The sequence below is a fragment of the Stegostoma tigrinum genome, chromosome 3 (assembly GCF_030684315.1).
Source record: "Stegostoma tigrinum isolate sSteTig4 chromosome 3, sSteTig4.hap1, whole genome shotgun sequence".
NCBI lineage: Eukaryota > Metazoa > Chordata > Chondrichthyes > Orectolobiformes > Stegostomatidae > Stegostoma > Stegostoma tigrinum.
Genome location: NC_081356.1, coordinates 64,491,204 through 64,505,656, shown reverse-complemented (window position 1 = coordinate 64,505,656; position 14,453 = coordinate 64,491,204). Strand labels below are relative to the sequence as shown.

At 38.6% G+C, this 14,453-nt stretch overlaps 1 protein-coding gene across 1 annotated transcript in view; it reads left to right on the top strand.

The window, feature by feature from the left end:
- vps13a (vacuolar protein sorting 13 homolog A) overlaps nucleotides 1–14,453 on the top strand; it is a 379,786-nt gene that overhangs the window by 314,161 nt on the left and 51,172 nt on the right. Inside the window, exons 64-65 of the mRNA XM_048527513.2 lie at nucleotides 5,805–5,880; nucleotides 10,696–10,859. Of these exons, the coding sequence (XP_048383470.1) occupies nucleotides 5,805–5,880; nucleotides 10,696–10,859 (240 nt within the window). The remainder of the gene's footprint in view (nucleotides 1–5,804; nucleotides 5,881–10,695; nucleotides 10,860–14,453) is intronic.

Sequence of the window (14,453 nt, the reverse complement as noted above, 5' to 3'; positions counted from 1 at the left end):
CTGAAAAGAGAGGAAGTCACAAAAAGGCCAAGAACAGAGTTGATATGGTTAGATGTAATTGTTGATTACAATAATCAGTAGGACGCCAACTATGGGAAAGATGTAGAGGAACAAATTTGCATGGAAATTTCAGATAAATGTCACAGTTATAAAGACAGCGAGAGAAACGACCCCGTGTAGGAAGTATTCTATAGCAGTATGTCCCCAGTCCAAGGAGAAAATAGGTTTTGCTTGACTTGGTTCTTGAAAAATTAAATGGCTCAATAGCTGAGGTATCAGTAGGGAAATATTCAGGTGACAGTGATTGTTGTACCGAAAGGTTTTTACAAAAAAATTAAACGGTGGAAAAGGACAAGGAGCAATATCAAATTAGAACAATTATTTGAGGGAAAGTCAAATTCACTGACCTGAATATGGCCTAGATAAAATAGAATCAAAAATTTAAGAAAAAGCTGTAACCAAAGAAAGGGCTACCTTGAAAGAAATCGCAGATGTAGTTCTCATGAAGGTAAAAATAGGCAAACAGTTGCAGAGTTTCCTGGACAGCGTAAGGTGAAACAGAAAAAGTGTGCTCAATTGTATTATCTGCTTAATAGTGTAGAAGGTTCAGAGGGAATTAACAAAGCAAACGAAGAAATCAAAGAGTAATTGAGGAGAGACGGGCAAACCATATAAAAGGGAATCCAAAAATCTATTAGAATGTAAATAGTATGAGGGTGGTAAAGAGTGGATAGGAGCCAAAATGTAGATTTATACACATGGACAGAGGCATGATTCAAGTTACTAGATGAATACTTTGCATCTGTCTTTACCAAGAAGGCACTTACAGGTCCGGTGATGGTGAAAGAATAAGTCATTCAGACACTTGAATGGTTTAAAATTGATAAAGAGGAGATCTAGGATATGCTGTATGTACTTAAATTTGAAACTGTGTTGGGACTGACCATAAAACATAGAAGCAGGGATAAAAAGTGCATGATATGCCTCCAATGATACTGAACAAAATGAGTGGAAAATTTGGAGATACTGGCAATAATTTAACACACTTCCTTTGACCTTGAGGTCATGCCAGAAGTCTGGGGAATTTGAAAATGTTATGTGTTTGTTGAGAAACAGACTATAGAAATAAGCCCAACAACTGCAGGTCAATCATTTTATCTTTAGAGATGGGAAGCTTCTAGAAATGACAAATCAGGGCAAAATTGATTGTCCAAGATAACAAAGTGTGGAGCTGGATGAATACAGCAGGCCAAGCAGCATCTCGGGAGCACAAAAGCTGACATTTCAGGCCAAGACCCTTCACAGTTTGGGCAAAAAGAAAAGCCAGCATGTATTTGTTGAGGGAAACCATTTTAACTAACTTGTTTTGAATTTTCTGGTGAGAGAACAGAAAGGGTTCATTAAGGTAATATTGTTATTATAGTGTATATTTCAAAAGAGACAATATGCCACAGAACAACCTTTGAACAAAGTTAGTGATACAAAGCTAGGCAAGTGAAGGAGTCAAAGTGCAGTGGTGAGCAGTTGTTTTTCAGACTGGAGAAAGACTTATACAGCAGCTATTGGTGTTAGAATACTGCTGTTTCTTGTGTATGTTACTGACCTCTATCTTGGCTTACTGGCACAATCTCTAAACTTGTGAATGATATGAAACTTGGAAGTATTGTGATGTACAGTATAGAACTTCATAAGAATGTAGACTGGTTCATGTAATGGCCAGACGTTTAATGCAGAGAAGTGTGCTTGATTCAGTTTGGTAGAAAGAATATGGACATACAGGACAAAATGAAGGAGCAGAGGAAAGTGGCAGGCGAGGTTATGAGAGTAATAAATAAAGCATACAGCATCCTGGACTTATCAATAGTGGTATAGAGTATGAAAGCAAGGAAATTATGTTAACCTGTTTCTCCCATTCCTTAGACAACATGTCTATCCTGGGCCTCCTGCAGTGCCACAATGATGCCACCCAAAGGTTGCAGGAACAGCAACTCATATTCCACTTGAGAACCCTGCAGCCCAATGGTATCAATGTGGACACCACAAGCTTCAAAATCTCCCCTCTCCCCACTGCATCCCAAAACCAGGCCAGCTCGTCCCCGCCTCCCTAACCTGTTCTTCCTCTCACCTATCTCCCCCCTCCCCACCTCAAGTCACACCTCCATTTCCTACCTACTAACCTCATCCCGTCCCCTTCACCTGTCCGTCCTCCCTGGACTGACCTATCCCCTCCCTACCTGCCCACCTATACTCTCCTCTCCACCTGTCTTCTCCTCTATCCATCTTCAGTCTGCATCCCCCTCTTACTCTATTTATTTCAGAACCCTCTCCCCATTCCCCTCTCTGAAGGGTCTAGGCCCGAAACGTCAGCTTTTGTGCTCCTCAGATGCTGCTTGGCCTGCTGTGTTCGTCCAGCTTCACACTTTGTTATCTTGGATTCTCCAAAATCTGCAGTTCCCATCATCTCTGTATTTAACACTGATTTAGCCAAAACTGAATGGATCCAAGAAACTTCAGTTATATTAAAATGTTGAGGAAATTGGAACTGGTCTTTTAAAGCAACGAATATTGAGATTTGATGAAGGTATTTAAGACAATGAGGTGTTTAGATGAGTGGCTGGGGAGAAAATGTTTCCATTTGTGGAAGAATAAGAACCAGAGATTGCAGATTTGAGGTACTGGCAAAAGAAGCAATGGAAACAAAATGGGAAATAGGGGATAACACAGTGTGGAACTGAAGGAGCACAGCCGGACAGGCAGCATCAGAGGAGCGGGTAAGTTGACTTCTTGGGTCAGGACCCTTCTTCAGAAATCATTTCAACTAATTTCATCATGTCAGCTTCCCTGCTCCACATGAAGGTTGTGAATGTAGAAGGTACAATTAGAAAATGTGCAGATGACCCAAAATTGGGAGTGTCGATAGTAAGGAGGATGATCTTAGGATACTGTTTAACATTGATCAGTTGGTAAATTGAGCAGAGCAACGGCAAATGGAGTTTAAGCCAATAAATGCAAGATAATGCATTCCAGGAGGCCTAATAAAGGAAAGATATACATAATGAATGGTAAGCCCCTAAAGAGTACTGAGGAACAAAGGGTTCTTGATGAATGGTCCACAGATTCTGGAAGGTGTCAGCACAGGTAGACAGGGTGGTAAAGAATGCACGTGGGATCCTTGTCTTCATTGGCCAGGACATACAACATAGAAGCAAGGAGGTCTTATTGAGACTTTATAAAATCTTAATTAGGTCGCAGGTGGAATACTGTGTGCAGTTCTGGTCACCTCACAATTGGAAAAATGTGATTCAAAGGAGAGGGCATAGAAGAGTTTCATGGGAATATTTTCTGTGATGAAAAGTTTCAATTATGAGGAGAGACGCGAAAGGCTGGATGTTTCCCTGCTTGGAGTAGAGGAGGCTGAACAGGGATCTGATTGATGTATATAAAATTGAGAGGTATATACAGAGTAGATCATGAGAATCTTTTTTCCCATGGCAGATGCGCCTAAGACTGAAAAGGACACAAGTTTAAGGTGAGGATCAAGAGGTTTACAGGAGATCTGAGAACAAAAATCACCCAGATATTGGTAGATGTATAGAACATGCTGCCTGAGAGGGTGGTGGAGGCAAGTATTCTTGCACCATTTAAGAAACGTCCATATGAGTACTTAAAATGCTGGAACATAGCAGGTAGTGAACCAAATGCCAATAAATGGGATTAGTGTAGTTTGGTGTTTGTAGGTTGGCATAGACATGGTCATCTGAAGGACTTGATTCTGTGCTGTATGACTGTATTGCTACATTGTTTTCTGCCCACAGACTTGTTACGTGGGGAATAGGCAGGTATAATTGGCAACCAGGGCAGGCTCAGAGCACAATGCATCCCCATACCCTGGTAAGCTAGGACAGTGAGCATGGAGAGGTGATGGCCTAGTGGTATTATCTCTGGAGATCCAGGTGACATTTTAGGGACACAGGTTTGAATCCGCCATGGCAGATGGCAGAATTTGAATTCAGTTAACATCTGAGATTAAGGATCTAATGATGACTGTGAATCCATTTTCGATTGTCAGAAAAACTCATCTGGTTCACTAATGCCCTGTAGGGAAGGAAATAGCCATCCTTACCTGCTCTGGCCTACATGTGACTCCAGACCTACAGTAACGCAGTTGACTCTTAACTGCTCTCGGGGCACTTAGGGATGGGCAATAAACATTGCCTAGCCTGCGACACCCTCATCGTGTGAATGAATAAAGAAAAAAAGTATGGTGACCTTAAGGGGAGTGAGAGGAGTGTGCTTTTAGATCCTGTGTGGGGATGAAGAAGGAGGGGTACCATCTTCTCCATTTTCTAGAGGGAGATCTCCTCTGTCTTAAATATGCTCCCTCATTCTAGTTGCCCTTTCAAAGCAACACATCTTCCCATTCTGCTAAATCTATTAGTTATTGACTCAAATAATTCAACTTTCCTTGATATGTTGAACCCTACTTCCCAGGAATTAGTTATGAACTTTGGTATTTGCTTCTAAAGTAAGTATGTCCTTCTTTTTGAAGACGACTAAAACTATATTCCAGATACAGAGTCTTCGTAGATTTGGAGTGAAACTTTGCTATATTTATAATCTATTCACTTTGTAATAAACAACTTTACACTTGTCTTCCTAATCACTTGCTGTACCTGCATGCTAACCTTTGTGATTCACATATCGGGGCACCTAAATCACAGTATACCACCAAGTTTTGAAGACTCCATTTAAATGTTATTTTTTTTCTATATTCGTCCCATTTATCCACATTAAACCCTGTCCACCGTCTTAACTTATCTATATTTCTTTTGAAAATTCTTTACATCTGCTTGAACGCTGACTTTCCTACTGTCCTGCTCTGATTCTTATTTTTAAATCTTACCGTGGCGTGTAATGGAACAATTACCTATAAATACTTCAAAAAACAGCCGCGTTTGTCTTGCCTTTCAAATTTCTTTCCTTTCTTACTGACAATCTCCTGGCCTGTAATTAAAAATTAGAATTTGTATTTTCCAATAAAAATGGAACTAAGTTAAGATTTTATTTCCAAGTAAAATTGTGACTTGATTCTAGTAGCTAGCAATCATCTGTCGACTGTAACTGGTGACATCTGAAGTCAATAATGGAGTAAAACATGTCTTTCACCTTACTTGTAAATATGATAAAGAATAACACACCGGTCCCATAGTTTGGTATGACATTTCCCTATTGTTAAGAATCCTTTTGAGAAGCTGAAAGGCTGAGTTAGAATATTTTATTCAATGTAAAATCACGAACTGAAAATAAACAAAGTGAGAGTTAAAAATATGGAATTTCAAGAAAGGCAAGACACAGAAGTTTTAAAAAAAAGTTTAACCGTTTTTAAACTACAGCAATAATTACAATCTAGTGAAATGAGACTTCTCAAAACAGCAAATTTTCCGTTCCAGATAAGCTGTGTCACCATAATTAAGGGTTATCATACTGATTAAAATTCACCTGAGTGCGCAAGCTACAAGTTTTTTTTTGCTTGTTCAGTGGGTAGTCGTGGCTAAGTACCTAATGTCTTTCTCTTAATTTATTTTAATGTTGAATCTCTTGGCAAGGTACCAATGTAACACACTTGTAGAAGCGAAAAATAAATTGTACTCCAATGTCTTGACTTTTGTGTTTAACTGCCACATGTAGATACCGGCAGTTTTTCTGAGATTTATTCCATTACAGTAGTTAGCATCAATAACCTCAGGTATTTGTAATTAAAAATCCAGGCAAATTAAGTTAAATTATGTTGTTTTTTTCCTCAGGGAGCAATTCAGGGACCTGAGGAGTTCATGGAAGGAATGGCCTTGGGTGTAAAAGCGTTGGTGGGGGGTGCTGTTGGTATGTATTTCCACTTTTTGAAAGAAAACTGATTACATGTAATTGGTTAATTTTGAAAATGTTGGTTCGCTGGTTAATAGGTTCAGGCTAAATTTTCAAAATGTTTATATCAAAAGGCTATCCTCCGGTTTTATCGAATTTCCAATTTGCATTTTATTTGAAAATTTTGAAATTCTTTTAACAATCCTTTAGCTATGATACCACGTGGTCCTGACATTTTCTTCGTCTGCAGCAAAGGTTTCATCCCATTTACTCGGTAGGTCTCAGAAGTCTGAATTCAAACTCCCTTAAACTTCTTACAGGTTTGTGCTATTGATGAATTGGAATAGAAATTTTTGAAGAATTACCAAATTATTTTCACTGCAGGTGTAAGAGCAAAAATTATTCAAGCTTTTACAATGTTGAAAGCCTTAACCTAATTCATATGGAATTTGATGAGTTTGTTTCAAATTCTAACATGATTTAAGGGTTTATTCAATAGAAAACGTTGGTAGACTGCATTTACTATAATGCATCCTTCATTGAGGATGTTGTAGGAAGCAGTTCAACATCGTGGACTGGTTAGGTCTTTTGGAGAGTTCAGAGTTGGTAAATGTTGATGAAGCAAATCAGTAAAAATTGGTCAGTGAGTCAGTCAGGGAGGACACCAAAGTTTTTAGTTTTGGTAAATTTTCTACATGAAGGCTGTACAGACATGGAGAATCTTCCCCAGGGCAAGTAGGAAGCAAAACACAACTAGGTTTCAAAAGAGAAAGTGTATAAATTTGGAAAATGAAAATGTGAAGACTGTAAGGATAAAAATAGAAATAAGCAGATTGTTCCTACAGAGCATTGAGTGGCAGGCCTCGGACTGCAAAATTTTGTATGGTAACCTGCAATATTAATGTTAACATGGAAAAATATCCTGGATCCCTTTTGTACCAGTGCAGTCAGATGAAAATTAAAACAGGCTGAGGGCAGAGTTATTAGAAGGGCAACTAAAAGCTTAGATAGGAGATGTGCTGAAAGACCGTGATAAAATGAGGAGGAGGAAATTTAAGAGCACAAGGCCTAAACAGCTAAAGTCTCAGTAACTAAATATGGAAAGAAATGAAGATGCAAAGACATTATTCTAAATTATGCAATATTGTGAGACAGGATGATAATGGCAGTGGCCAGAACAGTGGCACCATGATTGGCTCTGTTGTACAGTAGTGCGAGCAAAAGAGAAGGCAAGGAATGGTAGTGGGGTACTTGATTTTTAGAGGCATGGATAGGCAGTTCTGTGGCTGCAGATGAAACTCCATTGTGTTTTCTCCCTGGTGTCAGGGCCAAGGATGTCTGAGTATGGTCAGCACACAGTGAAGAGAGAGGGTAAACAGCCAGTGATTGTGGTAAGCATTGGTACCAATGACGTAGGCAAGGAGAATGATGAGGTCCTGCAAGGAGAGTTCAGGACTTAGGGCTTAACTTGAAAAGCCAGCCTCCAGGATTGTAATCTTGGAATTACTTCCCATGCCATGTGGTAGTGAGGCAAGGAATAGGAGGATAGTACAGCTTAACATGTGTCGGAAGAGCTGGTGCAGAGAAGATGGTTTCAAATTTTTGGGTGATTGGGATCTCTTCCAAGGCAGGTGAGACCTATTCATAGAAGACACATTGTGTCTTAACTGGAAGGGCACCTACAATCTAGCAGGGAGGTTTGCTAATGAATATGAATTCATTAGGTCAGATTTTGAGCAGAAGGTAGAGATTAGAAGAATAAATGGGCAGGGCCAGTCTAATGACCATGGCGAAGAAAAAAAATCGTAAAAGATCAAAATGTGAGTTGAAAGTTGGACTAAATGACGGAGATGAGGTTCAGTGTTATCAGGGATTAATAAATAAGAATGGAGAGTGTGGAAAGAGTAGTGCACAAGCTATTAAAAGAGAAAGATGAATCAGTAGGACTCATTTAAAAACCTTGTACCTAAATGCACTCGGTCTTTGGAATAAAGTTGATAAGCTAATGGCACAAGTAGAGACAAAAGGGTATGACCTGGTGGGGATTACTGAAATTCAGTTACAGGAGCTTCACATCTAGCAGTTAAATGTCCAAAGGTACCCGAGATTCTGAAGGGATAGACAAGACGGAGCAAGAAGTGGAGTTACTTTCTTGGTTAAAGATGGTATCTAGGCTGCATTATGAAATAATATTGATATTAGGGAACAAAATTTTGAATCAGTCTGCGTGGAAATAAAAAGCAAGGGAAGAAAGAAATCCCTTAGTGGGAGGAATTTACGGGCCTCCGAACAGTACTTCTGAAGTAAGGTGCAGTACAAACCAAGAAATAATGAGGGCTTGTGAGAAGAGCACAGTGGTATTTTTGGGTGATTTTAACTGGATTAGTCAACTTGGAAAGGGTAGCCTCAACAAAAGGTGCATAGAGTGTGTGAGGGATTGTTTTTTAGAGCAACATGTCTTGGAGCTAATCAGAGAACTGACGACTTTGGATTTGGTATTATGTAATGAGGAAGAATTGATAAATGGTCTTGTAGTTTAGGATCCTCTTGGAAGGAGTGATCACAAGTTTTAAATTCAGGTTGAAAGAATGAAGACAGAATCGCATATGAGAGTTTGTGTTGAGCAAAGGTACTGGCACAGGCCTGAGGAAGTAGTTGGCCATAATGAACTGGGCAAAAATATTAAAGGGCAGGACAGTTGAAGATCAGTGGCAAATGCTTAGGGAGATGCTAAATAACTCAACATTAAAGTATATTTCTGAGAAGAAAAGGAATTGTAAAAAGGTAAAAAAATGGCTTAACGAGGATCTCAATGTAACATAAAGGCAAAGCATAGGGCATATCATACTGCAAAAGTTAGTGGCACTCTGGAGGAATGGGAGAATTTTAAATGTCTGCAAATGCTTACTAAAAAAAAAATTAAAAGAGCTAAGTTAAACTATGGAGGGAAACTAGCAGCAAACATGAGCACTGATACCAAAAGCTTCTATAAGTATATAAAAATGAAGGGAATAGTGAAAATAAATGTTAGCCCTTTACAGGACAAAAACTATGAGTTAATAATGGGAAAGTCAAATGGTGGAGGCACCAAACCAATATTTTGTCTCTGTTTTCACAGTGGAAGCTAATTTCTTCCCAAAAACTGCAGTTACTGCAGAGGAACTTGGTGAAATTATTCTAACTAGGGAGCAGGTATTAAGTAAAATTGATGGGATTAAAGGCAGATAAGTCCCAGGGCCTAATGGCCTGTGCCCTAGAATATTAAGGGAGGTGGCAACAGTGATAGTGAAAGTGTTGGTTATGATATTCCAAAATTCCTTGGATTCTTGGACAGTCTCGAACAAGAGGTTGTAGATACAGAGTGAGAGGAGATAGGCTCAGAACTGAGATGAGGAGAAACTACCTCTCTTAAAGTTGTGAATCTGTAGAACTCACTGCCTTAGAGTAGAGTGGAGGCAGATTTAATCATATTCAAGAAAGAAATAGGTATATTTCATGTGAAAAGCAGGATAAAGGGCTGTGGAGAGCAGGCCGGAAAGTAGAGTTGAGACCAGGATAAGATCAGCAATGATCATGTTAAAGGAACCTAGAAATTAGGAGCGGGAGTGGGCTTGAAGGGCCGAATTGCCTCTGCCTGCTCCTAATTTCAATGTTCCTAGACTGAGATAGCATAGAGAAGATAACGGCACTGACCATTCTGGAGCACAGGAGACTTGACCTTTTTCTTGAATGGTTGTTCAATGACCCATGTCACTACCTCAGTCCAGGCTGGCTGAGTCTTGTGGGTTGGCTTACTTTGTTGGTCAGCTGAAAAAGCACTACCATGGTCACCTTTTACAAGGGATGCTTTTTTTAATTTCAGATTTTCTTTCAAAGGTATTGTTGCAGAGGTTGCGCTTAAACATAGATTGTACTCTATGACTCTAAATTGCCCTGTGGTGGTAATTTGGTTAAACAAATTTGGATATAGAAAAGCATTCCTTGTAAAAGTTAGCTTTTAGTTTTGAAAGAACAAGGGCAAGGACATGCTTGCGAACACCACCATTTGCTATTTGCTCCCCACAGAGCAGTAAATAAATACTTTGAAAAGTATCTTAATATATAACAAATATGTGCATTTGTAAAACATGTGAAATTATCATGCACACAGTTAGTTCATACATCAGTATTAATTTCTTTTCATTGCAACCACCATTGCGGTCTCAAAAGCCTTCCATCAAAGGAAGGTTGCAATGTTAAACTGCTGGACTCACAAGCTTTAAATGTTTCTTCACAGTAAATTGAAAAGTGACAACTACAAAGATAAAAGTGAGCTTAGTTATCAGTGTTTATTGGATGAATTTGCCTGAGGGTTCTTGAAATTACATTTGCAAATAAATTAATATCAATGTATAGAAAAACTGGAAATACTGTGTACGGTGGAATCCATGAAAGGTTAAACAAATTGGGGGGAGAATCTATAAGTGAATTCACTGAGAATCAACATTCATTGAAATAGAAAAAAGAAAATACAGTCAAACAAGAAAGTGGGAGAAGAGGGATTTAACTCCTCCTACACCTGTTGTAACACAATTTATACATTAAGTTATAAGGAATAATTAATAGTTTTTTGCTAATTTATTGACTTAAGAAAAATCTTGTCCTAAATTTGAGTTTTGCGATTTTATTAGATACAGTGTCCAAAACAGTTCCTTAAATTTGCATTGTTTACAAATCCTACGCTGTCATTATTTGACCTTGCATTCCTTCACATTTGTAACTTAGTATAATGAATACAAATGAGTAAATTGAAGAATTGTACATCATTTTAGTAATTATAAATTGTTCTTACAGGTGGTATTGCAGGTGCTGCTTCTAGAATAACTGGTGCAATGGCAAAAGGTGTAGCTGCTATGACAATGGATGAAGAGTACCAGCAGAGGCGTAGGGAGGCCATGAACAGACAGCCAAGTGGGATTAAAGAAGGCATTACACGTGGAGGAAAGGGCTTGGTGTCGGTAGGATTTGCTTAATTACTCCAACTGCCCCTGACCCAGCTATTGCCCCACTTATAGTGCATGACAGAGAAGCCTATGTGTACAGAAACAGGAGTAGGGTATTTTAGCCCCCTGAGTCTGTTCTTCTATTGAATAAAATTATAATTGATTTGTAACCTAAATCCGTATATCTGACTTTCTCTCTATACCTATGGATAACAAAATTTGAGCATTCTCAGGTTTAAAATTAACAATTAGCTTAGAACTAACTGCAATGAGCAGAAGAATATCCTGAGACCTACCACATTTTCTATTTTTTGGGCTTTCCCAAGTTGTTAACGCCCATAACTAAGAGAAATTGTCTCTCCTTCTTTACCCTATCAGTTCCCCTTAATATTTTGAAATCATGAATCAAATCTCTCCTTAACCCTACATTATAAACATTTTTTTAATCCCTATCCTCCCTTTTACTAAATGGCTAATTTAGGCGTTATAATTTAGGTATCATTCTGGTTCATCTGTAAAAACAGAGCGAACCAGTTGCATGCTATTGTGTAATGTTTATTGGTAGAGGCAAAAATGGGTCAATCACCCTCTGAGATCTGTTGTATTATTCAGTTAGATCATGGCTAATCATAATCATAATCCCATCTAGCTATCTTGGCTCTGTAATCTTAATATCCATGCTTACAATAAGTCTGTCAATCCTCTTGTATAAATTTTAAATTTACCCAAGGAAAATATATTTCTGGAAGGGAGATTTCCCAATAAGTTTTATGAAGGAATTCCAGAGCTGAGAACCTAGGTTGCTGAAAGTTCGGCAACAAATAAGCTAGAATGATCAAAGAAGCCCAAGTTAGTGAAATGCAGGATGTTTAGTGGGACTTTAGGGCTGAAAGAGGTTACAGAGATAGGGAGGGATGAAGACATAGAGGGATTTGAAATCGAGGATAAGAATTTTAAAACCAAAGGCAACGTTTAGCTAAGAAATAGTGTAGATGATTGAAATTGTATTAAAATGCTGGAATATTGTTTTGTGTTCCAAGCTGAACAATTTAGGAAGGCTGTCAAGGCCTTGAAGAAATTTAGGATTTGACCCTTTGGAATGGTACTGGGAATGAGTAACTTCAATTATACAGAGTTTGGAGAAGCTAGGGTTATTATCTTTGGAGCACAGAAGATGAAAGACTATTTTGGTGGACGATATGAGTTTTTAAATAAGGATAAACTTTCCAGTAGCAGAAAATACAGATTTAAGGTGAATAGCAAAAAAATGTTAGTTTGGAGATAACTTTATTTAATGTGATCTGGAAAGTACTTTTGCCCGTGAGTTAAGAGATTTTATTCGTATCCAAAGAGAACTTGATGAATATTAGAAGGGAAAAATAATGACACAGCTATGGGAAAATGGGATCAATTACATAATTCTTTAAAAATCTGGTATAGGTACTGTAGGCCAAATGGTGTCCTCCAGTGCTGTGTTTTTTCAATGACTGTATCAGTACCAAGGTATTCCTACACTGCTTCACCATCCTTATGACATTAAAATTTAGGAAATAATCCTGTTGGTGGCACTGGCATTTGCTCAGCAACATTACTGTTAATAAATCTGCTGTATCAAACTTTCCATTTTCCCTGACTAAGCTGTATCTTAATTATAATTAGTTTAGGGTCATTGCTTAATTGTGAATCACCATTCCTGAATGGCTGTGGAATGGTCTTAAACCTGATCTATTGCTTATGTATTGATGGGATGTTGATGTTGCTGGCTAGGCCAGCATTTATTGTCCATTCCTAATCGCCCAGAAGGCAATTGAAAGTCAACCACATTGCTGTGGGTATGGAGTCACAAGAAGGCCAGACCAGATAAGGACAGTAGACAGTGAACTAGATGAGTTTTTATGACAGTCGATGCTAGTTATGTGGTCACTATTAGGCAACTTTATAATTGAATGCAAATTTCATCAATGCTGTTTTGGGATTTGAATCCATGAGTCTAGGCCACTGGATTATGAGTGCAGTGACAAAATTGTTAGGCCATCGTCTCTCCTAATCGCTCAACTGTGTAGGATGCCATTTTCTCTGTTTAACATGCTTGAATTCTTATGTTGTAGTTTCACTTGCATCTCATTTTGGACATGCCACATGCTGTTCCCAATATTCTTCTTACAGCCATTATTAAATCAAGATTGGTCATCTAGTGATATGAAAAGTGACAGAAAAGCGAGGCCTTACATTTACACATTGTGGTAATGTACAGTTCTGCTATTATGGGATATAATGGCCCAAAGAGACGTTTGGGTGGATGGATGAATGAGTAGATTAGTGAAGCTGGGACAGTAGAAAAGGGAAAATTAAGAGCAAGATTCATAGAGATGTCCAAAATCACGAGAGGTCTGAACAGAGTAGACAGGAGAAATTGGCAGATGGATCAAAAGCCAGAAGATATTGATTTAAGGTGTTTGGTAAAACAACTGGAGGCAAAAATAGATCTTTCATGGCAGCAAGTTATTAGGTTCTTGAAGGTACAGACTAAGACTAGTGGAGGCAGTTTAAATTGTGGTTCTCACAATTTACAGGCTGAAATATTTACATTTACCTTTTATTTCGTTTGTTCAAGGGAGTTGGACATTGATGGATAAGCTGACATTTATTATGCATGCATAATTGCCTGTAGGAAATGGTGCTGTGCTGCTTTCTTAAACAGCTGTTGTCCATTGGGAGTTGGTAGGCTCACTTGTTGTTAGGGAGTTGAGGATTTTAATACAGCAGAAATCTTGGTGTGTGGCTTGGAAGGGAATTTGTGTTGCTTGGCATTCCCATGCATCTGCCATTGTCTTCCAGATGGCAAAGGTCACAGATTTAGAAGGAGATGTCAAAGAACCTTGATGAGTTTCTGCTATGTGACTTGTAGATAGTATATACTTCAGCCACTATGCCTCAGTGATGGAGCGAATGCATGTTAAAACTGGTGAATTGAGTGCCAATGAAGCATGTTGATTTGTCCTAGATAGTGTTTAGCTTCTAGTATGTGCAACTGCACTCATCCAGGCAAATAGACTTGTTATTTATCAGGACAGGAGATACTGTCCATAGAATTCATAGCCACTGGCCTGCTCTTCTAGCTGCACTATCTATAAGGCTGACCCAGTTCAGTTTCTGGTCTATGATAACTTAAATAATTTGGTAATATGGGATTTGGTAGTGGTATTGCCTTTGAGGGTCAAGAGGAGATGGTTTGACAGTCTTGCATCAATTGATTTGATTATTGGAAATGGCCATTGCCTGCCACTTGTGTGGTGCAAATATTACAATGAGAGCTAACTTCTTTTATGCGAAGTGTGACTTGAAACATCAGAGTTTTTTTTAATCCCAAGTGCTCCTGAATTTCATATTTCATCAAAAGCTACCTTGCTTCTAGGAGCAATCCCTCTCGCCTCAACTATGGAGTTTAGCTCTTTTGCTCATGTTTAAGCAGAGGGTGTAATAAGGGCAAGAGCTCAGTAACTCTGGTGGAACATAAATTCAGCATCATCTAGCATATTATTGATGAGTAAATGCCACTTAGTGAAACTCTCAATGACTCATTCTGTTACTTCCCTCATCAAGAATAGA